Consider the following 27,712-nt stretch of genomic DNA (forward strand, 5'->3'; position numbering starts at 1 on the left):
GCAATGATGGCAGCAGAGACGAGAAAGTGGTCTTAGACGAGCGAGGCCTGAGTGAGACCACAAAAGGGCAAAGGTTAAAGCTGTTGAAGAGTTAGTGACCCAGGAACATTTTTATGTACCGTCACTGAGTGCGTGCACACACACACACACACACACACACACACACACACCATGCATATGACTCCATAACACGCAACGTGGAGACAATGGTGTGCGCAGGGTTCTCATGGACAGACACCCTCACGCACACACACGCACAATAGAAGGGGTTGTGCGGCCCCAGACAGGCTGTCGTCTGGGAGCTACACATAGATTACCTAAACAAACAACCTAAAAATACCTTCCTTTTCACCTGCATGTCGACCCCTTTTCAACCCCTCCTTATAACCCATCAAACCGCTTCTGAGAAACTGACAAGGTTGATGTTAAACTTGCCCCTGAGACCACAGACAACAACGTAATTAAAGTTTCGTATGCCTTTTTCTGCACAGTTTAAATGTTGACAGATGTGTGTGTGTGCATGCTGATTCAGCATACTGTATGTCGTACATGTTTTGGCATTCTGATTTCCTATAGGGGTGTGGCAGAGACACCTAAACACACTTTTTTGATTGGTTGAAATACTTTGTGGTGTATGGCATCGTAATAGACATTCATTTGAGGTACTAGGTTGAACCCTTTTTAAAGCTGAGAATTGAATAAGCTTCCCTCGAAGAAACATCTGATTTTAATTTTCAGCTTTTTGTTTTTTGAAAATCCCCATATCTAGGTCAATATTTACAAAATGTTGTTTTTATATTTACATAGATACCAGGCTACATGATATGGAAGTAAAGGTTAGTTCTTCCTGTGATGCATATGTTATATGACTCTGTGGTAATGACACAATACTCTATTTCAGAGTTTGAAACTACCTCAAGTTATATACAAAGCGGATCAGAGAGGATAGAAGCGAAAAAGAGGGTTTTTAGGAATGGATAATTAACTGAAGTTATCAAATTGCAGATATAACGGACATGTGTATATATAAACTGACAATCAGCTTTCATAGTCTAGTATCAGTCCATACTGTAATTCCTGTAATTGGAAATACAGGCACTGATTAAAAATGTTGATACATATCCGTTATAATGCAAAAAAACTCAGCACAGCATTTATGTCTCACTTTTGCAAAATCCAAATCCTGCATTGTATTGAATCATACTGATAGAGTATTCATCTATTGCCCAGATCTCAAATGTGTATGACTAGTAGTTGGCAAAAATTAATAAATGTACAATTAATTCATAATAAGTCAACAAAATTGTGCATTGTGCTTGTTGCTTTGTGTAGATTACAGAGATTTGTTATGTATTGGTGCTACGGTGTGACACGTGGGTTACATTTGTTTACAGAGTTGCATATGAGGCCCCACTGAGACTGTTTCCCTATCCCTTCCTTTTCCTCTTCACCTATTCTTAGTGTGTGTTTGTGTGTGTTCTCCTCACATACCCTCCCTTTTCCTGCCCCATTCTCCTGAACTCGCCGCAAGTAGAATAGTTTTATTCCCCCGATTGTTTAGCGCTGTGTGCCCACGTGAGTGCCTCCTCGCACAACATTAGCATATTCCCCCAACTCCCACCTCTCCGTCTTTTTTCATAATTGAATTGACATGCAGGTCTTTTCATTGTAAACAATATCAGGAAAACATGCTTGATACACTGCCTGTTCACACACACCCATGCTCACACACGTGCATGTTCAGCATGGGACTCGAGCCTCTGGAGCCCTTGGAGAAATTGGACTAAGACAATACCTTGACTGAATTTGTTTACCATCATCCCTCCTGTACTCCTGTACCCGTGCTTACACAATGCCTGTTAGATGGATGGATGTGTGTGTGTCTTTTTGTGTGTTTGCATGCAGGCATGGCATTAGAAGGTGCATCTGCATAGTCCAGAGGGCCTTTGAAGGGCTTTGTGTGCATACCTGAGAGAGTGCAGGTGTGTACAGGTTTGTAAGCCCCTGTTTGTGTTTATATCTATGTCTTGTTTGCCTTGAATTATAGTCCACTACCCACCTGCTCTGTGAATCTTAGGTCACAAAAGGTCCTCAGTGGGTTGGCGATATGCCCGGCTTTTGGTGGTGCCATCCTTGCGGACCTGGCATGGATGCAAAAAGTGTAATCTGAGTCACCCCCACCCAACGTAGCCAAGTCAAACAGTGTTTCATCAAACAATGATGGATCTGTTTTCCTCCTGTACCTTTCTCTATTCCATCCATCTCGTTGCTCTTAGAGTTTCATCCATGTCTTCTTTCAGTGCACTTTGCCCTCAATACTCTTTCTTTCTTTTTTATGACTCTTGCTTTACCTTACATTAATCTTTATTACCATGTGACTCATTTTTTAAGGAGTGGTCTATGTGCGTTCTGAAGTAGCTGGGTGGAATACTTTAGATTTTTCTGATATAACCATTGTACTAATATTCCTTCTTAAGGCCATGCTAGAGGAATTAGGGGGGAAGTTGAAGTCTACGTGTCAGTAACAATGCAGAGTCCTTGGTCCCCAGGAAGCCTTCAGAACAATATTTCACATTTTTCAGTTATGCAATCAAACAGTAAGAAAAAACATAAATTAATATTGAACATAGCAAATAGTACAAACTTGCACATTTTAAATTGCACTGTTAAGATCAATATGGAAGAAACCAGCTTAAAAGACACTTAGTTTAAACTTAAAGTAAAAATAGTACACATAAATAGCATACTTGCTCATGTGGTTGTCTAGCTGAGGCTCTTATGTGTCATGTACATACATTTTAATTAGGGCAGCGTCCTGGGTGGCTCTTGTGTGATGGATCTGTGCTGCTGAAAACGCAGTTATAAATCATGTGGCTTTTGACAGACAAACTGCTGGCGACTCTGCACCCCCTGGCACTGGCCATCGTTAGCAAAGCTGCAGTGATTGTCAGCAAAGTTGGCTTGTGTGTTATTAACATCATTAGCCTCGCCGGCTTTTGTTCTTAGCCTTCGTTAACACTGGTAAGGATCTGAACCCAGATGTCCCTACCTGTCTTCTTTGGATTTTGCATTTAAACTGATGTTACTACTATACGGGATCCTTCCCCTTGCCAGGTTAAGGTCAAGATGTGTGTCGAGTGAATGTCATCAATCACGGTGATCATGTTCGGTGGCCGTGTGTCCCTCATCCATCACACTGATAGGTTTCGCTGGTCATGTGGCTGCATGTCGGCGTCAGAGCCGGAGGTAATTAATAACCCCCAGTGACGGAATTAATGAGTCAACCTGCTCCACTCTCCTGCTGTTCCAGTGACAGATGCTAACGGTCAGCAGCTAGTTATCCTTTCTAATATGACAGTGGCTGAGGTATGTTAATGTGGATGGTCTTTTATTATCTATATGCTTATCTTTATGGGAAAAAAGTGAATATACATCCATAAGATGTTTTTGTTTTTCACTTTAGGACTGCAGTCAGGTGGTAAACAAAACACTACTAGAATAGTAATCCTTTTTAGCAGTCTCACCTGAGCAATGGACTGCTTTCCACAGGGAGAAAAGGGAAAAAGGAGACTGAAGAAACACAAAGACAGTGGGATATGGCAGAAAAGCAGGCTGAATAGAGATCACTTGCTCTTCAAGGTGCAGGAGAAGGAGAGACTCTCCTTGCCCTCAAGTCCTGAAAGCCGATCGCTTCGTTTTTTGAAAGAGCGGCTTTGTGAAGACGCCTCTGACTGCTCTTCTGAAGAGCGCTCACTGTCTGTTATGACTAAATAAGAGTGACCGGGTTTTCGTCACCCAAAGAAGATAAAGCGCAGCCTTGAAAGGAGGGAAAATGATGTAGTTTGAACTTAATTCTCTCTCTTTGATTATAAGAGAGGCAATTGTTCTGCCTGGGCAGGCCTATTTATTGTGTGCAGTGTGCTGGGTGTTATATTCCTGGGGTTTTTGGATGGCTATTGTAGCGCAGGTTTGCTCTCATGATTTCAGTCCCCAGTGTATAGGATACTTTGTTGTGTAGGCTGCAGAATAGCTTGCCTATCAGGCTTTGCATGCGGGTCACTCAAGGTGGGCTGCAGTGGGTGGGTGTGTGGGTAGATGTGGTTTTATTTGGCAGCAGTGTAGGGAGCATCTATGACTGTTCAAAGCCTGGTGTGTAGGTTATTGCCACTCAGAGGAAAACTTAGCTGGGTTTTAGTTGGCTCGCGTGTGGGTAGCCATCATTGTATCATTAGCTTTTGTGCACTTCTATTTTTTGCAGATGGCTGCGTTGATGGTTTTGTCTTGAACAGACGTTCCTGTTTTCACCTCCCCTCACGCGGCGCAACCAATTCAGCCAGCAGAATCCCCACCACACAGACAAAACTACTCATTAACTCCCACAGCCCAAATGTGCTTTAGCTTAGAGACAACAGGGATGGGGATGGGGCGGGAGAAAGACTGACAAAGGGAAAAAAGACTAAAGCTAGTGAGGAGGATTGAATGAGTGAAAGAGCTGCCAGAGGAGAAAAGGGGGAAGAATGTGATGTCCCGTTCTATGAGGGATTCCATTTTTTGCCTTTCCAGAATAGAACAGTAAGTCACCAGTCTCTTTGTCTGCCTTTGATCTTTCAGCTCAGGGATTTGGCACCTGACAAACCCCACTCTGTCTGAAAGAAGGCCTGCAGAGAGAAAGCCTAGGCGAGTGGGAGAGGGAGAGATAGAGGGTGAAGAAAAGTGAGAAAAAATAATATAGAAGAGTTAGAGAGCTGAGGGGCAGAAAAGGGAGACTATAAAAAAACACTGTGTGGAAAAATTGGGTAGACGTTTGAGAGCTGTATGAGAGGATGTGATGAGGGCTGCTCAGCTCAAATCCCATAAAAACTAAATACATGTGTGTTCATGTGTGTCTGTATTTGTGTCTGCGTGTGGGTTTGCCATGGCTGGCCCGGACAGTGATAAATCCAGCAAGTCTTAAGGGAGATTCTTCTCTGAAGCCACGGTCTCTTGGACCACCCACTACTGTGGTCTCCTTCGCCTGCGCACACTCACACTCCTAATAGGAAGCAAATTCTCTAGCTTTACTTGGACAGCAACCTCTCTTTTCCCTCTGACTGTTCCTTTCTGCAGGGTAGTCACTGCTATAAACATGCTCTCATATGTTGACATCACATTTTCAAACAAAATTTCTGAAATGCAGACTTTTTAAAACCACAGATAAAGATGCAAAAGCTCCTCTGTGGCAAACAGGGATTTTAAGTTGTGCAAAGAATTCTGGGACAGCCAGTGGGGACTCTGGGCTCAGCCTGGTACAGCTTAATAATTGACAAGTAAAAAACTCATCAAGTGTGCACAGTTTGAGGTAGCCTGCTCTTAGACTATGTCTCTTTTAAGAGGCTCAGGGCCAAAGGCTGTGAAGCATGGGACTCAATTAACTCTCCCTCCAGCTTTTAGCAAGGGGGCATCATCTCAAACAGCTGGTTGACCCCCCTCTCAACTCTAGACACTTTCCTGATCAGTGCACATGTATAAACCTTAATAGCAACTTTGTGTATGTCACCTGAAGCGGTCACAACCTCTTCAACAATACCCACAAATCCCAGTGTCCTTCTGTCTCTGCTGATGAGAGTGGGCGTTGAGAGATTGCTTTAAAGATAGAGAGATAACACAAAGCACCTCCTGACTAATCTCTCCTTTTTTTTTTTTGCAACTGTGAAGAAAAGAAACGGAGGCTTCACGCACCCCTGCAGGCTACAATCAAAGAGGCCCTTAGCTTAGCATTAGCGAGTGAAGCTGCAGGGATTTAGCCATGATTGACTGAGTGGGAACGGGCAAAGAATGGCTCAGCAGGTAGCAGCGAGCCTGACTCTGTTAACGGCACACTACGCTAATCCAGCTGCTGCAGAGGAGCGGCTGCAGGGTAAAGTGCCTGACTTTATTGCACCTCCAAGAGAGGGATTTCCCAGCATTTTAAGGGGTTTGTGGATTTCCTTTGCTGTTTGTATGTGCGGGCATGTCGGGTGGCCGGTGGAATGTGTGTTTCTGTTGAAGGATGGACTTCCTTCTCGCTGCGGTCTATGTGGATAGGCACTGATTTGATTTCTAGTGTGGTGAACACATCTGGGAATTTGTTTGTGTGGCTATTCTTTTGTATGTAGGATGTATTTATGACTGTGGTATTAAATTCCATGGCTTTTAAATGAACTTTTACATATGAATTGTGTATGTGCTTGCGAGTACAGGCAGCTTCAGTGTGTGCGTGTGTGTATGTGTGCAGGGGGAGGATAGCTTTACCTCTGCCGAATATAAGTGTGCAATTATCTCATTTATACTGAGTATGAATATACCCATCTGTCTCTGAAGGATCTTTTTACATCATAACAAGACACACACACATACACATCGCCCACTCTACCAGAACCCAAACCACTGACCTTCTGGCCTCAATACTGTTCACCTCCCACTGCAAAGCGCACAGCCACTTTTTTGACTGACAGGTTATTTGGTCCAATCAGTGTTGCGACTGTCTGCGCCGCACCTCTCTTAGAATTGCTCTTTTGTCCTCCTCTTCTGGTTCAGCGCTCAGGGGGTGAAATATAACCCCGCTAGTCGTCCACAGCCATTATAAAAATGGAAAGACGACGGAGAAACTCCTTGAAAGATGAGCCTTGTGATCAAACTGTCACTCAAGAGAAAAGCGAGCACTGTCGCCAAAAGTAGGAAAAGTGTCACTTAGGTTACCATTTCAGGCTAAAGCATGTGTGTGTAAGTGTGTGTGTGCACTGTATGTGTCAGGCCATGCAGAGTGAAAACAGCCATGTAAGAGTAACGGAGCTATGTGTAGTGGTGGTTGTTTGTTAAATGGACTGAAATGCCAAAGGCTCTGGTTTCATTTAAGCTCCACGTTTTGCCATTAGAGTATAGCTTAAAATTGAAAGGCAACAGGTAGATCTTTACTCCTGTTGTTTTTTTATAATAGAAGGTATGTTTCCGAGGAGGAGGAGAAAGGGGAAATGAGAAAACAAAGATGGAAAAAGAAGAGGAGGATTGGGGAGAGAAGACATATTGTTTTCTTGTTGCTACTTGGGGGAAAATGGGCACGATTTCAACGTTTCCGTCTTCTATTCTACTCATTCAGTGCTATGGTAACATCCCCTTAGAAAACCACCTATATCAACTTCATGTATAAAACATTTACAGGATGTAATTTTCATATTGATTTCTGGTGATGTTTTTGAAGAATGTCAGTGTTGATCTGTCATGGGCTCTGGTTGTTTTGTATAAACATTCAAGATGGTATACATTCATGATTTACTCTTTATATAAAGTACATGACATACTGTTTTAGGTCCTCGTAATACCCAGCTAATGTTGCTAATCAAACCTATTATTTTCTTTTATGTTTCAGCCTGTAAGATCGGTTATTACCGCGCTCTGGCTACTGATGGCGCCTGTTCCAAGTGTCCACTCCACAGTTACTCCGTCAGGGAGGGATCCACTTCTTGTGCCTGTGACAAAGGATATTTTCGATCTGAAACTGACCCAGCATCCATGCCATGTACCCGTAAGTACACCTACATGTTGCACAAGACTAACCACCAGTTTATTAGCAAGAAGCCATGATGGGCTATGCGGTACTATAATTTGTAAATAACAAGAAACCGTCTTGTTGAACATGCTGCAGTATAGTGCTTTAGAAACACAGTGCTAAAGGTGCATACACACACACACATGTGTTTGTCTTCACCTAAACATGGTCATGGATTCACTCTCTCTCTCACACACACACATGGAAATGCCAACCTGAATTATCCCCTCACAAACACAGGGACAGTCTTTTTCCATACACATGAAGCAAGCAGCTGCTGGTTTAATAGGTGTCTTTTGATTCCAGGTGGTACTTAGTGATCAGTCATAGTGACAGAGAACTAATGAGGGTATAAACTGCTGCATCCCAGATCCAGTCTTCCACAGAGAGACTGCAAAACAACAGAGGAGGGTGAGAACAATGGAAAAAGACAAATAGAGATAAATGTAGGGAGGTGACAATAAAAGGTGCAAAAACAGGGGCACATAGAAAAGTTAAGATGCATGCAGAGAGTGAGACGATATGGATAGAAAGAAGGTTGTGTGTCCTAAAGAAAGAAAGTGAAACTGAATACATGAAGATATTGAGCTGAAGGAAGATATTCAGCTTTATCTATTTTCAATGTGTGTCTTCACTTTCCTCCATCTGGTTGTGTGAGTCAACCCCTGGTGAATCTGGTTCTTTCAATCCTCCCCCTGACTCACTGTGACTGTGATAACAAATATTGTTAACAATCTTGCTGTCTAATGATGCATCTTCCTTTTTCAGACCTCATTCCGTCTCTGAGTCATGGAACTGGGAATGTGTACTGGTAGAAATATACATGAACAGAGAACAAAGAGAAAAAGAACATAACATAGCATAACACAGTCATACACTTGTTTCCCAGGAAACTAACAGCATTCATTCCCTATATGACAGACATTTGTATATGAATAAGTATGTGTCATGAACTAGTTTTACAACCAAGACATCTGTTGAGTTGCTTAGCTCATAGTTGGCTCGCTATTTGGTTGAATGATCTGAAGTTCCTATGGTTTCATCACTCAGCAAAACAGTTGATTGAATCAGACGAACACTCACAGTAACAATCTTAGCAGTAACAAAACTAAATCACAGCCAATCAGGCCCTCGCTGTACAGTATCTATGCAGGCTCATAAGCTATGCTTTATTGTGGAATATTTCCATGTATTTCCAAGAATACCGTGTGAGTCATTGTTATACTTGAGCAATATAGTAATCTGCAAAACCCCCTGATTGAATTTTGGCTTATTTCTGAGCTGTTTTTTCGCCACTTTCCCCGGTGCCACTAAACAAAAGTGTCTCCTTGGACTTTATTCCCAGCAATTAGAAAACCTTTTATGAAACTATAGTCCACATTGTCATCGGATTTGTTCATATCAACTGTCAATAGCAGGCAGCTAAATGAGAATTTGTTTTTATGTGAAACAGCGACCCTGTGTTAACATGTGTTCACTGGTTACAGTCGGCTGTGTCCAGTAAGATGATTTTTCAACAGTCATGTTAATGAAAAACTTGATTTGCATACTCGGGGTAAAGGATCAGAGAAGTCAGATTTCCCAGAGGGGCCGCAACCGAGTGGTGTCGCTGCTGAAAGTAGAGATCCTCACACGACACAGTGCATACCTGTTTAAGTCTGACTAAATATTCTATTCTCTGAACAGCCCGGTTGCTTCTGCGTGTGGTTACTGTGCTGAATGTACAGCTGCAATGATTAGTTGTTTTATTGATTAGTCAGACAGTAAATCAATTGGCAACTATTTTGATAACTGATTAATTGTTTGTCCAAGGTCAATTTTCAAGCAGTAATACCAAATTAGTTCATCAGAGCCTTAATGAGTCTTAAATTAGGTCATCATTTCATTATTAACGCATTTTTACTGTTTTCCTGCTGCAACAGCCCATTAAACATAAATCAGGGAGAAAAACACAACTGAGCTGCAGATAATTAATCATTCAAAAGAAAAACAAAATAGTATAACTACAAAACACCTGTGCTGCGGAAACTTTAACCTTGATTTTAGCTCCTTTATTTGTTGTGAGTTCATCTGTTTTCAATACTTAAAGTGTAAAAATCATGAAGTAACTCAAAGATATTTTATGTTGTAAAACTTTCATAGTCTTCATGCGCTGGGAGCTCATCTCCATTGTTCTGTTAGTTAGCATGGCATGTAAGCATGACGGCTGCAAGCAACAGCTGTCAAAGCTCATTACTTGGTTGACTTTATAGGACCCCACGATCCCATATCCACGGCATTCCTAACTCCGAACATTAGCAGGACTCTCTCACCAACCTTTGCCCTGCCTCGTCAGTCGGCCAACATTTGATCTTTGAACTCTCACCCTGTCTGTCGTCTGCTGTTTTCCTTCCTCGTGCATTTTTTTTTATTTCTCACCCACATGTTACAGCTCTGTAATTACAGCTGTCACTCATGCATCCTTCGTCATCCGCATTTTGTTTTCACTCTCTAATTCTCTGAAAACCCACTCAGAGTCACGAACAGAGCAGATGAAGAAAAAAAAAAAACAGTCCTCTTAAAGTTATTTCCCGGTTTGCCTTGCTGAAGGTCAGACTGGGAAAGAGCCAGCATCTCTGGTAATTGGGGTGCATGTCTGTGTGTGTGTGTTTATAGGTAATTGAAAACGCTTTTCCCCTCTCTTAGCTCAGGGTCTAGCAATGGAAGATGCTGATTAAAATTGGATGTTGTGTAATTCCATCATTGTGTGCAGGCCTGTTACTCCTCATGTGTCTTTCTGTTGGCACCTCCATTGCATCCTTGCTCTTTGCCTGTTTGCAGCAATTGTTCGTTTGATCTGTGATTAATGTGTGCTGCATTTCACTGAAACACTTGTTTTCCCGATTAAAAACAAGAACCAATCCACTCATTTGCCACCCACATTTTGGATCAACCTGCCTGAGGAACTTGGCAGCATTAATGAATTATATCACTTTTTAGAAACAGATTTGGGATCTTTCTCTTTGCTGCAACAATTTTTTTTTTATGTTTTGTGTTGTTTCTTTTGTAATTCTGGTCTGCGTGTTTTTTTTTATATTACTTTCTTTTGCATGTTCCCCCTGTATACACAACTGTAGACAAACATTTGAGCATGTAGTTCACATGGATTTTACTCCGATATATGTAATACACAGGACATTTTTATGATTTAACAAGTTGAAGGCAACTTTCAAATATAATATACAGTCTAATCAATAAACCCACAGTTTAGTATAGTTAAATATGTTCAGGGAAAAATTGGCCAACCAATATAAATATACACACATCCACCACAGGGTAGTAATGACAACCCAGGACAGACACCCATGGGAGTTAGTTGTTCCACTTTACTCAGGTTATAAGGAAGGGGTGTTCTCCATTTTGGGGTTTCTGTTGGCCCTTGATGTGTTTCTCAGATTTTCCCCAGTTTTCTTAGCGGTGATGGTAGAGGAAGAGGGAGGAACAGAGAAGGAATGATCGCAGAGCAGAGAGGACTCGAGGGGGGCATTGAATGAATCCCAGCCGGATGGTAATAGCGGGGTCGATGCTCTGGCCAATTTAGCCTGCTCTTTACCTCCGTCCTGTGCAACACTCGGCTAACAATTACTGATAGAAAGAGACAGAACGAGGGAGGGATGAAAGGAGGAGAGTGTGGGAGAATGTAGTGGGAAAGATGGAGAATTTAGTGGTGTACAAATGAGAAAGACAGATTAAAGGAGGGACCAGTGGAAGCGAGGGACTGAAGGAGTAGCAGGAAAGGAAGAAATAAGGCTCAGAGCAAATTGCAACACTGTAAATGAATGGAAAACGAGAGGAGGAGAAATCACCAACTTTCTACAGGGGAAACTTTCTAAGTGTCCCCCTGGATTCCAACTGTAAGGAGATTTCGAATTTCAAGGCCATATTGTGCTTATATGTAGGTTGTGAGAGTGTTGTGCTCCTGTCTCCCCTCGCCATTCTCTCTCCCAGGATTAATTACCGAGTGTCAGTCACAGCCGAAGGCTCTCCCACGCTCCCTTGCTCCCACCGGTGCATTCTGGGAGAGCGACAGGTACAGCCGAAGGTAGACTGTGTGTGTGTGTGTGTGTATAGGAAGAAGGCAGGGAGGACTATTGACATGTGGTAGAATGTGTTTAAGGCTTTATACAGTCATAAAGTTTTACAGCCCTGTTGCAAGATATTCCATAGCAACAAACAAACAAAATAATCTTTGTGAAATGATGCCCTGGCAATGCACACACACATCACATATGACTGAGACATCATTTAAGCATAGTCATAGTTCTAAATCTTTAAAAAGTGTGTAAACACAGTGTATATGTTCTTTATGTACATATCTTTAATCTTTCTATCTTGTGAGGAAGGAAAAAACAGTGCACGCATTGTCAGACCGTGAGCGGAAACATCAACTTTGTTCTGTTCGGTTTATGACCCTCGAAGTTCAGATAACAGCTCGGTAATGGTTTTGTAGTGTAGGCTATCTAAGACAGCACACAGTATTAAAAGGTTGGCTGAGCTAACACTGGCAAAGGCACTGTTATAATGACTTTTGGGTGTAGGCACCTTAATTTAGAAACACCATCTGTAACTGTTTCCATTGTCTGAGAAGTGGATAGGAGGAATTAGGTGAAAGAGAGCGGGAGGAAAGTGAGTAAGGGGGGAAAAAACGTGGGGGAAAGGGGGTGGTGAGTGAGACTTTATCATAATTTTTAATGAGCATTTATTAATAAGTTTTCATCAAAGGCTGTGGTTGGTTGGAAAAAGCTCAGCGATGCTAATAATACTACAGTGTACTCAGTATCCTTTATTTTCACTGCTACTGGCTGTTTTTTGTTAAAGACACTCCTCCTCACCCACCACTACCCATTTCAGCTCTTTGCCTCCTTCCATCCATCCTTCCAGACCTGATCCTTCCATACCAATCAACGGCTTTCTGCTGCCTGAATGAACAGACAGTGTTTGTCTTCTCCTTCTGTCCTTCTCCATCTCCTTCCTCTCAGCTGCCAGATTAATGCTGGCATATTATGTAAATCTAATCCATACACATAGACTATGAGCATCTTGTGAAGAAGCATGCATCATGGGTAGAGTTGTACTTCCACCAAGTCTCCATTAATAAGGCACACTTATTTCTCCTTAGGCGACCATGTGCACACACTCCTACACACTGTCCCCTCTGCTGCTCTCTGTCTCTGTGAAATCACTCATTGCCACTCTGGTCCTCCAAAAATAACACTGATAATTAATTTCCGTTGTGAAATGATTCGTCTGTGGACTGAATAGCTTTCATATTTCACCCTGCATCGATCCCCCTAGCCCGCTCGCGTGTGCTTCATTAGTCAGAAAGAGCGCGAGCGAGACAGCGAAAACAGAGATGAGGAGAAAGAGAGAGAGGGAAAGTTATGTCAATTACTGATGCTTATGTTTGAAAGCAACACAAAAAAACACATTAATTACCATAGAGCTGACATGTAAATTGGGATTGATTAGCAGGGGAGTTTTCTCACTTATCTGTGGAAATGCTCTCATATAGAGCGTGTAGGTTTTACATCAAAGCATAATATTAATAACAGACTCCAAAGTAAACTACGTCTAAAGTTATATGGTGGGTGCCGTAAAGCCCCGCTGTTAGCAGCGGGCTTGGGCTCCCTGCCACGTCCAGCTGATTCGACATATGAATGGAAAAGAAATCTGCTGGGCTATTGGATTTCAGTTAGTGTCCTGAATTAACTGAGGTGAAATTGGATACTCCCTTTCTGTAATGGACAGGACATTAAAAAGATATTTAAGAAGCCTCAGTTCCCAATAAAGGGACAACCCAGTCAGTTACACATTTGCATCTTTGTTATATGTATCTTTGAAAGAATCAATTACCGAAGCCATTGGACACATCACGGAAAACATATTGTTAATACAACGATCAGTAATTTGTTATTAATATTAATTCTCTAGACAGATGATTGTATAAAAATCTCCATGTTTCCACTTCCAGGTTTTCAACGGTAACCTCCGTAAATATTCTGTACCTTCTAACAGCTACTGGTAATAACATCATTTCTTTCCTTTTTCTTCCACCTCCATAGGACCTCCATCAGCGCCTGTCCACCTAATCTCCAATGTCAATGAGACTTCTGTAAACCTGGAGTGGAGTCCACCCCGGAGTTCAGGAGGACGCCAGGACTTGACATACAATGTGGTGTGTAAGCGCTGTGGCCCTGACGGCCGGCGCTGTCAGGCCTGTGGTAATGGCATCCACTTCAGCCCGCAGCAGCTGAGCCTGAAGGGAACCAGGGTGTCCATCAACGAGCTGCAGGCCCATACCAACTACACCTTTGAGGTGTGGGCAGTGAATGGTGTCTCGCCTCAGAGCCCTGGGCCAGAACAGGCTGTTTCAGTGACCGTCACCACCAATCAGGCTGGTAAGACAATCAGATGTTAGTGAGATGCTGAGTAGAAGACGTTGAAAAAGGGTGTAAATTAAGTCAACTGCAAAACAGAAATAATGATAGAATTCTGTATTTTTTAACAGTGGAGGTTAATGGCTTTCTATTGATAACAATGTTGTGTCTGTGGCTGTAAAAATTATTTATTATGAAGCGTCACAATATTTTCAGTCAACAGTTCAACATTGGTGCACAAGCGATTTTAAAATATACTTAGTAACTGTCATTAGTTATATGTTTAATTAGTTTAATTGGAGAATAAAATTTTTAATTTTGACTACGAAACACCAGATTACAAATACAGTCTCATCCCACGCTTCCTAAAGAGCTTGAGTTTGCAATTGTTTGACGTGAGCATCCTCAAGATCATGATACTAAGTCCCAGAATAGCCATTCAGTGAAACTTTAAATGTTAATGCTAATGCTAATGTTAAAATGTAATGTTAAATTTAGGCCATATTCCCTGGTTTGCTTGCTAATCCAAGTTAAACTTGACCTGTTTTGTGTGAGCGTATGAAAAAGAGAGCGTACTATACTGCAGTAGTTGCGTGCGCAGGCTGATGTTTCATGCAGAGCACAGGTTCGTTACACTGAATGCTTTAAGTACTTTTTGGGGGCAATGTGCTTGTCAAAACATGTTTATTAAAGCTGTGAATAATTTGGGCGAAGGCTGGGTGATTACTGAGGAGGATGATGGATTCTGCAGTGGGAAATGATTTTCTGCAATATTTCACTTGAGTTTTGCATAATTAGGCAAAGGAAGACTAGGCTGAAGATAGGCGCAATGTACTATATTTAGCTCTTGAGCTAATGAATTAGATGAGTTTATTGATCTGTGGAGGTTTCATTACAAATGCTGGATTGTGTGTGTGTGTGTGTGTGTGTGTGTAGCAGAATACAGCCATGAATACAGCTTCTTCTCTAGAGCTGGAGAAGAGCCCTGTAGCCTGGGGGTGCATTCAAAGCCTCCTGTTGTTTTGTCGTTTAGCCATTTTGTAACTGGTTGTTGTGCAAATGGATTTTATGACCCTGGCCCTTTCTCTCCATTCCTGCCTTCTCTTCTCCACTTATAGCCGATCATTACCTTGGTCTTCTTTACTGCTTGGGTGGCAAGCTAAGTGCCTTTTTGTGTAGGTATTTTATTTTTTTATCACTAATTTCCATCCCTGGGAAAAGTGAATATCTTGAATAGGACTTGGACTAGCAATTTAAGGACACCATGGCTTAATTTATGAGCTAGGGTCAGGAAGATAGAGATGAATGGATGTGCTGCTTGTGGGAGAGCTGCAAGTCCTGCCAGACAGCCATGTGTGGGAGCTGTAACGGAGCACACCCTTGAGTCAAGGCTGAGGGCTCGTAACAGCATGTCAGTATGGTCAGACTGGTTCACAGTTGCGGTAAAAATCTAAAGTGCAGACTCTCGCACATGGATTCATACAAAGACATAATAAGACACACATAGCAATGTCCCCCTGAGGTTGCTTGAGGCTAATCTGGTAACTTCAAGTTGTAAGATACAGATGATGTTGCCTTTGGCTTGTCACTGTTGCATGTTTCACAACTCTTCCCCAAGAGTTAGTTATATGAAGTTTGCAGCTGGAAGCTCCATTAGACTGTGCATTTTGTGAATGTGTGTGTTTGCACATGTGCACAACAGGCATCCTTGGCTACAAGTGAGAAAATGTGTTACACAGAATGTTTGTATGCTCATGGATCAGAATCAGAATCAGATTTATTGGCCTAGTACTTATGCATACAAGGAATTTGACTCCAATTTCTAGTGGCTGTTCGTACTTACACACAGTAACAATTACAGTAACAGGGAGGATGCATAATGACACACACAAGCACGTACAAGGCTGGTGATCACTCAACATATGCCAGAGTGTACAAGCAAGTGGGTGAGAAGATAGGTAGCTTACAAAGTGACGTTATATACAAACTGCAGCATTTATACTGTACGTGGAGGCGTGGAGGCGTGTACAGATGGTTTATGTAAATTATTAATTAAATATACATTATTGTATATGGATGGGGACAATCTAGATTTGCCTCTCAAACAATGTTCCCTATGTGTCTCTGTGTGCGTCTGTTATGATTTGTGTGCATGTGGGTGTGCGTGTTAAAGAGAATAGCTCCAGACTGATTGGATTTCTTCCTGCTAATGCTCAGTATGGGCTTTGGAAGCTCTGATTTCAGCCTCTGGTAATCCAGCCAGTCATCTGTGGCTGTCCCTCTCGCTGTATCGCCTCCCCTCATCCAGACACCATGGATTACACATTTATTATGATAGATTTATTAGGATTTATAAGTGCTGTGGAAAAGACGCCCCCACCACCGCCTTTCCATAAAAGTTCAAATTTCGGCTAAGGGGAAGGAGTGAGGTAGGCAGGTTGGAAGGGAGGAGCGCTTATGTATTTTTGCGTGAGTGGAAAACGGATGAAGGTGCAGCTGAGAAAAATGCAGACAGACAAAAATTAAGACTTGAGTGTTTTTGATTGCATCTGCATGCGGGAATATACATATCTGTGTGTGTGGGTATGTGCTAGAAGGATATATTCCACGTATCACCATGAACAATTTCACTGTCGTAAATCAGCTGGTGTGTGACCCTTTCACCCGGACTGCATGGGGAAAGGGAGGGGAAAGAGCGGAGACCAAGCTTTGAACTGACCCCTGGCTGTAAATGGATGTTTTTCTGACTTTATGGGATCAAGCGCTTTGTGTGTGTGTGTGTATGTGTGAGAAAGAGGGAAAGAAATACTGAGAGTGAGAGGTGTTTATGTCTTGATACAAAATACTTGGCAGGCTTAGGTGACTAAAACTGAATTAGTGCATGAGAGAGTGTGTGTGTGGGCATGTCTGTCAGCACACATGTATGCGAGTTTCCATCTTTCTGGCAAACCGGCAGACATACATGTGGAAATGTGCTCGGGGAGATGCAAGCAGGTTTTATAGGCACGGGGGGGAAGGTTCTTGTACGCAGGAGCCATTTTCTCTGCACCCTGAAAAACGGCTCCCTCCTCGGCTATTTTTCCTTGGCGGCAGCGAAATCAAGTGACTCCAATCTGGCAACCAGGCCCCCAATCTGGCAACCACATGTGCAGCCCAGCCTCTGTCTTTTTTTAATGTCAAACTGTAATCGGCAGCAAATTCGCGCACAACCACAGCTGCTCCACGAAGCACAAATACTTTGTGACGAACACGCTTTCAAAGACAAACTCGCTCACTCAACAAAGTGCGTTCAAGGCAGAAACAAAACCCCACAAACGCCTGCAAAGAATTTCTGCACAACCTTCACTGTTCTCCTGGAAGATTGATTTTTTTTTTAACTAAACCCAAACCCTGACCTCTATATGCCTCTACCAGGCTTTTACTCATTATAATACCTGCACAGGTGATATGATTGGGTTTTTTTGCTGTCTGTGTGAGATAATGGGGCTTGTTGTTGTTTTTCTGTGAATTTCTATCTTTCTGTTTGTGTAATTAGGTCATTTGTGTTGGTGGGGATGTGTGTGTACAATTGCAGGCTGTGAAAGAGTTTTTTTTTTTTTTTTTGAGACCACAATTCTGAAAGGAGATATGAATATTCATTGTGTCTAACACTTATTATTCCACCAGCATTTTAAGCCCACGCTTTCGGGAGGCAGTAAGAAATTACATATCTGCCCCACATTTTTAAATTCATCTACAGAGGTGCCAGCTAGTCTAGCATGGTCTGGCCAAATCGTAGCCTCAGGTTAACCTTTTCTCTATTCAGTGAAGACATGTCAGGTTTAGTCTTACATCACCTCGGTATACTGTGCACAATATTTTACATTTATTTCTGTATCAGTTTGCTTTTTAGACATTCCACAGACAAATTTATCTTTAACAAGTCATAAAGCTCAGCCTTGATGTATCGCTTATTTTGCATCTGTCCTGCTGTCTCACGTAGCAAACCTCAGAAGGGATCCCTCATCTTTATCCTCGCATTAGTCGAGGGAAAAATAAAAACGCAACAAGAGGAGGCGAACACGATTAAAATGCCATATCTGTCATCTTTGGAGGAAAGATGGATGTGTGGATTACCTTGGGGCAATGAAGGGCTGAGACCCCTCTGGCTTTTTTTTCTCAGCTGGAGTGTCCTCAGTCAGTCCCAGGAGGGCCTTCAAATTGACTTTTGCTGTTGGCTATGATTGATCGAAGGGATACAAATGGCCGCCATCTAATTGTTTAACGGAGACGCAACACATTAGGCCAACAGGATGACACAACCTTGGGCTAATCCATTTACCAAGAGATGTCTGCAATCCCATCCCTCTCCATCTCTATCTCAACCCCCACTAGTCACAAAACCTCTGCCCCCCTTATGCCTCTTCTTCACCCCGCTGAAACTCAATCCATGACTGGTGCTTAAATTCCAGTCCCGTTTGAACTGAATCCTTGGTTAAAAGCTGGATTTTGTTAGCGTTAGCCTCAAGGCTAGGCTCCCTGGAGCCCCCAGTCAAAGTGATGAGAATGTATATAATGTCATAGATAATTCAATCATAATCAGTGGACCGTGAACCCCTCATTAATCATCCCACTGTAATTTTTTAAAAGGCAGATGGTCTAGAATGAGTAAGGTTACAGTATCACTGAGGACCAGAGGTCAGAGATTAACTCCATGTGAACTTGTAAGGGCAGACACCACAATGAAACGCTACCTGGGCATCGCTGGAAATGTTTTTTGTGCGGTGCTTTGTTCTTCCTCTGTGGAGAATAGATGAGTGACATTGTTTGGTTGTTGAGGGCACTTGTGTGAATAAAAGAGAGGAGGTTTTGGGAACTTTGCCGATGCACAAACCCTCAAAGGGTTGGAAATAGATTGCGTGTGTGTGTGCATTTTTGTTTCCTAAGCTTTTGTTCCTTGGTCTGTAACTCCACCTGTCACCATATATCAACTTGTCTGTACATGAGTGTTTCCCTGTTTACAATACCATCTCTCCTATGCGTGTGTGTTCTCTTTGTACCATTGAGACTGTGTATGACCCAATTTTAGTGTTGTCACACGGCCTAAAGATAGAGGTTTGATTTGTACAGCGGTGACACACTGGAGGGAGGGGACGAGTGTAAGCCATTATCTGTACTTTAACCTTCACATGTTAAAGGCGTCTTAATACAGATAGCACAGTTGCTTGAAATATGGCCTCATTATCAGCTGCAGCAGAAAGGGCTTGAGATAAGATCACTCACTGGAGCTATAATGAAAACCCATTGATTTGCACTCTTGAAGACAAAAAGGAAAAAAAAGAAAAAGGCTTTGAGCTTGTTTGGAGCTTTCTAATGTGGACTTTGTTGCAATGTAAGGTTTCCCCGGGTGACCTGGGAATCTGCAGAAAATGAAGTTAAACATTATTTTGCCAGCTTGTAGAAAAAGTAGCTGAGACGATAGCGTCAGCCAAGAGGAAATTGGATCAGTTTTATAGACATCAACCATTAGTTCAGAAATAGAGTATTGCCATATTCTAGCTTTGGCAGTTCAGCTGTGTGGCCATACAGCTCTGTAACTCCTCAGCTTTTGAAAGCAAGCCAAGTTCAAAGACAAATGGAACTGATTGCCTTGTGGCCTGGCCGACTATTTGAGTTTCTCAGCAGGAGCAAGGGTGGGGAGAGAACAACACAAAACAGACGTGGTGTCTCCAAGGCTGAAAACAACATGGGGGACTAAAAAGAAAGTTAAGGGTTTAAATGGTTTTCTCTTCTTTCTCTCACCAGCTCCCTCCCCAGTGACTTCTATCCAGGCAAAAGATATAACAAGACACACCATCTCACTGGCCTGGCAGCCACCAGATAGAGCCAATGGAGTCATCTTGGAGTATGAAGTCAAGTACTACGAGAAGGTGAGGTGGTTTCTGCTGATGAATTAGTCTCAGCAATAGAAAAGACATAAGACATAAGAAAACCACAGCTAATTGTTCTCTATTTTTTCTCTGTCTTTGTCCTCAGGACCAAAATGAAAGAAGTTACCGAATCATAAAAACCTCATCAAGGAATGCAGACATCAAGGGCCTCACCCCCCTCACCTCTTACGTATTTCATGTGCGTGCTCGCACAGCAGCAGGATACGGAGAATTCAGTGGCCCGTTCGAGTTCATGACCAACTCCGGTGAGTTCTGCTACACCGTTTCTGCTTAATTTGCTTCAATGACATCAGTGCAATGTTGGGAAAGAAAAGGTTTGATGCCAGCTCTACCGTTTCTTCAAAATCCTGCAATGATAGCATCTTTTATGAGCTTGCCTCTTTCATTGTCGAGTCATTAATCAAAATACCTGTCAGCTATAAAAGATGATATTGTGCTCCTGCACCTGGCTTGCAACTTGAGTAGCTTCCATTATTCAAGCTGCAGTGACTGTGAATGCGCCAACTACAGTTCAACCTATTTGGGCTTTTGAAGAATGGTATCATTTCTGACATTGTAGTTGGACTCAGCTACTTTTTGTTTTGCATGAGTAGCTGTAGGTTTTTAGCAGTAGTAGTAATTTAAAGTCAAAATGTGAGTATTCAGTGTTTCCACAAGACTCTGAAACTCTATAAAACCCTAAGATAACAACATTAGCATCGCCTATGTGGGTGGACTCTGATCACAATTTCAAATTAGCCTCTTAAACCCCACTGACCTGCCAGTTGGTCAGTCATTACGGATTGATACAGTGCAGCCAAAACATGTTAAAACCCACAGAACTTAATTCTAGTGCAGATCCCACAGTTTTCAAAGATTTCCGCTTGATGCAGCGGAGCAGCTCTTGACTCCTGAGACATTCTGATTCAAAAACCTATGCTGATGATAGAATAGACAATTTTAACAACCTCAAGGCCGTTTGAGGAGAAACCGATTGGAAAACTGAATGTTAAGGCAGTTCAGGTGAAGAATCTAGGCAAAATGAATCAATTCAATAATAATATATTATCAGGAGAATCTAACTTTATACTTTCTCCTTACAGCTCTAATTTCCTCAAGTAAATATTATTCCAAATAGTGTTCATTTTAGCTTGCAAATTATGCAGAGGGGGTTACAGAGAAGAACCGTACGCACAGGTGTTCCCTTTGTAATGCAGATAGAGACAGCAACGCATGATAATGACATGGTCAAGCACACATCCTAATGGGCTGTCATTGTCTCTCAATGAAGCATGTGAAATAGTAGAATTTATGAGGGAGGTCATAAATAGAGGGTTAAGGGAAAAGGACAAACATTGTGCATGAGAGAGTGATAGAGGAAGACAGACATAGCGAACCGTGTGTGTGTGTGGCGAAGGGGGGGGGGTCAATGACTTTGACAAACACAGAACATACACCAGCTCTTTCATGTGTGGCTAGTCGATTGTGAGCAGTGATATTGACTTTGCTCTCTCTCTGCTCAATGTTCCTCCCTTTGTCTTTCCTCTCTTCTCCTTCCTCCTCTTCCCTGTTCTTCAGTACCAGCCCCCATTATTGGTGATGGAGCCAACTCCACAGTGTTACTGGTGTCCGTAGTAGGCAGTGTTGTACTCCTCATCATCCTCATCAGCGCTTTTGTCATCAGCCGAAGGTGAGTTTTATTCCTCCGTCCCTTGTGTTTTGTGTCTCTCGCTCTTTTCTCCCAGACTGGGGATGTCTTGCTTAACAACGGGAAAAGTAGCTGTCAGGAGATGGGCATCACTCTAAAACATACACACACAGACACACACAGACAGCCAGCCAGACAGGTTGTGCAGCTCGCTTACGACGGATGAGTGATGACTTGCCACACCGGAGATGTGATTGACAGCTCCGACAGCTGAAGAGATGCAATCAGTGACCCCTCACTCCCTGTCCTCTGCATCCAGCCCTGCTTCTCACGTCTCTCCAAACCTCCTCCTCAATCTCTCAGCTAGTGGCTGTAATCCTGGCCACTAGTTATTTTCTCCCGCTGCGTTTTGCTGACCGGCGTGAAGAGAATGAAAGAAGAAAAAAGACGGATAAAGTCGGAAAGGAGTGTGGACAAAGAGATAAGCAGGCAATGAAAACTAGGTGATAGAATACAGAAAGAGTGAGAAAGGGAGGCATCAGGTGGATTTGCAGTGACCCAATCTCAGGGTGTTAACCGGCGAGCAGGCCTAAGCACCGTCACACAGATGGGATTACATGCAGATGGGGCTGCTTCACCTCGGGGTGTTAACCACACTCCTCTTCTGTATGTGTGAATGTGTGTGCACATCTTTTAAAAAAGTATTGTTTTTACGTGTGTGGTGGCACTGGGGGAAGGGGAGTGTAAATGGCTTGTGTGTGGATTTCTGCATGCATGTGTATGTGCCCTTAATGAGCATTTGTTGATCCTTTTGTGTGTGAGTGTGCCTCTTTATATGGAAACCAAATCATTGTTTGCATATGTGTATTGGTGTTGAGAATCATGGGTAGTGAAGGGGCTGCTGATTGTGTGTGTGTGTGTGTGTGTGTGTGTCCTCTCTTTTCCATGTGATTGCCTCTCTCCCCAGCCAAGCAGGTGGTTGTCTCTGCCTTTTTTATATGCATGTGATGGCCACTGTCATTGTGCTGCTGCGGCCATCCTGTGATTGTGGGGAGGGACTGTAATCACGTAGCCGTTTACAATCATTACACAACCATAGAGAAGGACAATGTCCCACACATCTGGTCATTTCCACCACTGACCTAACACATCAATGTAAGCACAGGTGTCAGGCTGCCTGAGGGATTCAGAGGGATTTAACTGCATCTTCTCAAGCATTGATTTTTACCATTTATACCCATCTGGCCATGTTTTTGGTGTTTGCTCAGTGTCCCTCAGAAGCCTTTAGTCCTGAGTGATATTTTACTTAAAAAATAATAGTAATATCACAATCTATTACATATAGGATACATTTAAGAGGACTGTACATATAAAAGGTAATAGGGGTATATCATGGGTAATATTTTCTAATTTTACTCTTGGTAAGAAAGGAAAATGTTGAACTATTCCTTTAATACATATGCATGATATGCTTGATATGCTATTTAAAGAAATCTTTTTATGATTAGCATTAGAAACCAACTCTTTTTAATAAATAATAATATCAAGCAATGCATTGCCACATTAGAAGGTAGTAACTGTTTCACCTCTTCACAACATTTAATTCATGTATAAGTGTGTTTTAGTTTCAGTTTTAATTACAGTTTCAGATTTTACACTTCAACTTTTAGTTATTACATGAGATGCAGATGTTTTCTATTTCACATGTATACTCTTTGACGTTTAAAAAATGAAAATCTACTGTGACTGACAGTCCTGCTGTTTTGCCCCCAGAAGGAGTAAGTACAGCAAGGCCAAGCAGGACTCCGACGAAGAAAAGCACTTACATCAAGGTAACTCACAGTTAACACTCCACCTACATACTCTATAATTGCAAAACATTAGCACTGTCAGGTGTGTTCATGTGCATGCACTCTAAGCCGTAAATGAAGCCCATAAAATAAAGGAAAAAAAAAACAAACTATTGTGAAGTTAATGTACTGGCATCCAAACATGCTCCAAACACCTCATTATCAAGCCATCAACATTGTTATTTGCATCCCACAAAAATTTCAAGTTAATGAGCTCCATCTTCATTGGAGTCAGCCACAGTGACATGAAAAGCTATGGAGTCAGAGTGTGAAGTGAGGTATGGAGAGAAGAAAGGAGGAGGTGGAGAGCCTCCACAGAGGAAGGCCACAAAGCCTGCAGCATGATGGAAATAAAGAACAGATGGAGTGGAGTTGCCAGAATGAATTAACCTTCATTTTTCACTCCCTTGTTGATTTTTTCCTTCCTTCCTTTCTTGCAAACGTCTTTTCTCAGGAGTGAGGATATACGTTGACCCCTTTACCTATGAGGACCCGAACCAAGCTGTCCGTGAGTTTGCCAAGGAGATCGATGCCTCGTGTATCAAAATTGAGAAAGTTATAGGCATTGGTGAGGAGATTTTTGTTTTTTCATGAACTATGATAAATGCAGAGTTATGGGGAGCCTTTGCAAAAAGGCATACATTAACATATAGTGGACAAAATCATGCATCATCCACTTAATGTGATAACAACATATTTGGTATTTGTTTTATGCAAATATTCAGCTTCCAGCTTTCACTGTGATTCCTATTTGTGTGTGACTGTGTATGCTATCACATGAACTCCTTCAGAATAAAGGCTATTGTTTTCCAGGCCAATAAAATTTGGTCTGCCTCTAGAGAGGTCAACAAGTAAAAAAAAATCCAGTGGAGGCTAAATATGTTGTCCGTGCCATTCCTGTGGCCAGAGAAAAGTCATCCAATGACAAAATAATAAAGAGAAAGAATCAATATCCATTTCCCCTCTCTCTCTGCTCCAGTGGGTGAGGGAAGGAGGGGCAGCGAGGGATTAGAGACCCTGATCAATGTTTAAAGTGGACCCCTTCTAACCTGCACACGCACAGACACACACACAGGCACAAACCTACACATACTCCCTTCTCAATAGGATTTATAGTGCCTGTACTGTAGTATCAGGGTGCTTGTGTATCATTATTCCATATTTCCAACCTGAATGTGTGTTTTCAGGGGAGTTTGGTGAGGTGTGTAGTGGCCGTCTCAAGATGCCTGGAAAGAGGGAAATCTGCGTGGCCATCAAGACGCTGAAGGCCGGCTATACTGACAAGCAAAGGAGGGACTTCCTGTCTGAGGCCAGCATCATGGGCCAGTTCGACCACCCGAACATCATTCACCTAGAGGGCGTTGTCACCAAATGTATGTTAAGTATTTGATTTGTGTGTGTGTGTGTGTGTGTGCGCGCTGCTCACAATTTAGAGAAGCTTAGTTCTTTAACTATTCAAGAAATCTTAAGCTACTTTGGGGATATAAAATAATGCTCGGTTCACACACACATACACACACAAACCCATTTACAGACACAATGACTATTATATTATAATAACAGAGAAAGGACATTCATTTCTGCTGTCCTTTTTCTACCCTAACAAAATGTAACAATAAATCATTACAAACTACATCTGCAGTTTTGGGTGACTTTGGAAAAGGGTGAGTGGAGGGACAAACTAATCTTGACTAGCCAAAGGTGCGTATGTGTGTGTGTAGCTCTGTCTGCTCTATTGCTGGTGTACACACAGTATACACAGATATACAAATGCCTGCGTTGCCTATTTTCAGGGATACCTGTATTTGCCCACGCTCATACTTGCCAGCGCGTAAATATGTGTCCATACGTCCCATCCTAGGCATTCCCAGGTGGACTTTGTCCAGATGGAAGGGATTCAACATTGGTGGGAAGGGGGAAGTGGAGTTAGAAGTAGCTGGACATTTGGGAGGGGGTCTAATGGGTCTAGGAACAGGCCCTGTAGCACAGCACCAGGCTCATTAATCATGGTGTCAGCTGTAAATGTGTTTGGGGTTACGCAGTGATACCCTATCCCTCCTCTATCTGCTGCTGCATGGCCACAAAACACTGGCCAAATCTCCCTCCCTTTGCCCTTGGAACTCTCTCCTCTGTCTGTTTTTTTCACTTTCTACCTTTTACACCTTCCCCCGATGCTATTTGTTAGACTAGTGTGTGTGTGTGTGTGTGCAAATGTCTTGTCAGCACATGTTGCCGTCTGCATGTCTTTGACTGCGTGTGTGTGTGAGTGCTACAATAGCTGATGGCCAGTCTTAGCTCAGGTTAGATGGATGAAGCGCCTTAATGTGTCGTGACACAACAGCCTGGCCCTATCTGCGCTAGATAACTGCATCTCTCTCACTTTTCTGCACAAGGCACAGACACACATACACACAGATACATGCACACATACACCTTCAGCTGGAGCCGAAAGTGAACAGCAGCACAGGCAGAATTGCTTATCACCTATAACACCTCTCACGGCAGGGAACGACCCCTCAGACCTCACAGAGATGGAGTGAGAAAGACAGAGAAAAGGCGGACAGATGGACACGAGGAAGGAAAAGAAACGAGCGGCAGCCAGGAAGGTGCAAATAGAGACGCTGAGCAAAAAGGACAGGGAGGCAGTTAGGAGCTGATGGATTGGAGAAAGGATAGAGAACAACAGCGAGGACGACAGAGAGATAAAGCAGAGGGTGGTAGAACTACTGAACCGGAGGCTGAAAAAGAAAAAGATAGAGCGAGACAGAGGGAGAGATGAAGGAGAAGCAGATGAGCTGCACAGAAGTGACAGGAGCCAGCATGAAAGGGTAGTGACTCCACTCCACCTTCTTCCACTCTAACTTTTGAGAGCTTGACACGAGGTTTGGGCAAATTAGTCCTTCACACTTGAGTGTGTCAGTGGAATCTATTAAAAATCCATTATTTGAATTGCACTCCCTTCTCCATTACAATCAAGTTAAAAAGAATTCTCAGTCTGGCCCCAGTTTGCTGGCATGTCCAACAGAGCCAATTAAGCCTTATTAATTATGGAGGAATTCCAAATAGGCACTAAAATACATAAATGTGCAAAAATCTCTCACTGTGGACTGCTGGCTGTAGTCCACAATCTTGAAGTCTGTATATACTTAATGTTTCGATCATTTTGGTCTGTAATTAAAATCTAGCCTCCATTAGAGCTCAAAATCAGACATGATAAGTTTAATGGCTGATTTCCATAAAGTAAAAGTGTGCTAATTTAGAGAAAATTGGCTTTTAAAAGCCAGATCTTTGTTCACTGAAAATGCCAGGGCTGCCAGAAAGCGCTTGCCCAATGTTCCCCCAATATTGTCCCCCTGTTGCGTTTTTCCCTTTCCCCTGTTTTGTTGGCAGGTGATAATCGGCCCACTGGCGGAGCCTTTGCCCGGAGTTCATTGCCAAAGGCGGCAGTGCGTATTCAGTAAACAAGGAATTAGCATGCAAATGGGCTGGGAGGAAGAGGGTGGGGCTGGGAAGGCAAGAGTTTAAGGTCGCAGGTCAGACGTTCCTCAGACTTGATTGGGGAGCTGTCAATCACTGACAGCCCCAGGGCAGAGGCACACAACAAAGGGAACAAAGATGGCTGACAAAGAGGGCCCCATTCTTCCCCAACTTTAAATTTACTTCCTCTTTTTGGGGCATCACCGGAGCGCCCAATAATTAATGGAGTGCCAGTCACACAGCGGGTAAAAGCACTGACTGACGGCCTTTTGGCATGGCAAGAGGCCTGCTGTGGAGTGGAAGAACTTCACCTTCAAGACCTTAGCTGCCAACCGTTTGGCTGACGCTTCTTTATGGATTCTGCTGGTGGACGGGAGAAGTTTTGCACAACCACTCCTACAAGCATTAGGTTTAAGTCAGCACTTCTCTTCAAAATAATAAGCTTTTAAGTCCACCTTGACTGTGCCATTTGAAATGGAACACGTGGAACGGTGCCATCCTAGGAGGAATTTGTGGTAGCACTTTTCGCCATGTGTTGTTGCCATGGCTGGTTAGGCACCAGCTTGCTGCTGTTTTGGGACAACAGCTACCCACTTTCCCTTCCTTTGGTTTTCTCCTCTCTCTGTTGCTCTCGTTCTCTTCTAACGCCTGCCTTCCCCCCTCATCCTAAGAGACAAAGACAGACAGAGACCCACCAGGGAATGTCCACCCTCTCCGCCGTCTGCCCCAGCTCAGATAAAGACACAGACAGTCCCCCAAGAGAGACAGAGAGAAAAAGACAGTGGGATGGGGTGAAAAAGGCCAGAGAGGAGTGGCAGGGACTGAGGGTGAAAAGAGAGTGAGAGATT

The 27,712-nt window shown here is 42.8% G+C and overlaps 1 protein-coding gene across 2 annotated transcripts in view; it reads left to right on the forward strand.

The window, feature by feature from the left end:
- epha4l (eph receptor A4, like) overlaps nucleotides 1–27,712 on the forward strand; it is a 51,024-nt gene that overhangs the window by 13,992 nt on the left and 9,320 nt on the right. Inside the window, exons 4-11 of one of the 2 annotated variants that reach the window (XM_026376837.1) lie at nucleotides 7,385–7,540; nucleotides 13,666–14,001; nucleotides 19,765–19,889; nucleotides 19,996–20,155; nucleotides 21,468–21,579; nucleotides 23,311–23,369; nucleotides 23,842–23,955; nucleotides 24,575–24,760. In XM_026376837.1, the coding sequence (XP_026232622.1) occupies nucleotides 7,385–7,540; nucleotides 13,666–14,001; nucleotides 19,765–19,889; nucleotides 19,996–20,155; nucleotides 21,468–21,579; nucleotides 23,311–23,369; nucleotides 23,842–23,955; nucleotides 24,575–24,760 (1,248 nt within the window). The remainder of the gene's footprint in view (nucleotides 1–7,384; nucleotides 7,541–13,665; nucleotides 14,002–19,764; nucleotides 19,890–19,995; nucleotides 20,156–21,467; nucleotides 21,580–23,310; nucleotides 23,370–23,841; nucleotides 23,956–24,574; nucleotides 24,761–27,712) is intronic. The other variant, XM_026376844.1, reaches the window with a different exon arrangement.

This window comes from Anabas testudineus, chromosome 13 (genome assembly GCF_900324465.2).
Source record: "Anabas testudineus chromosome 13, fAnaTes1.2, whole genome shotgun sequence".
In the NCBI taxonomy this organism is placed as follows: Eukaryota; Metazoa; Chordata; class Actinopteri; order Anabantiformes; family Anabantidae; genus Anabas; species Anabas testudineus.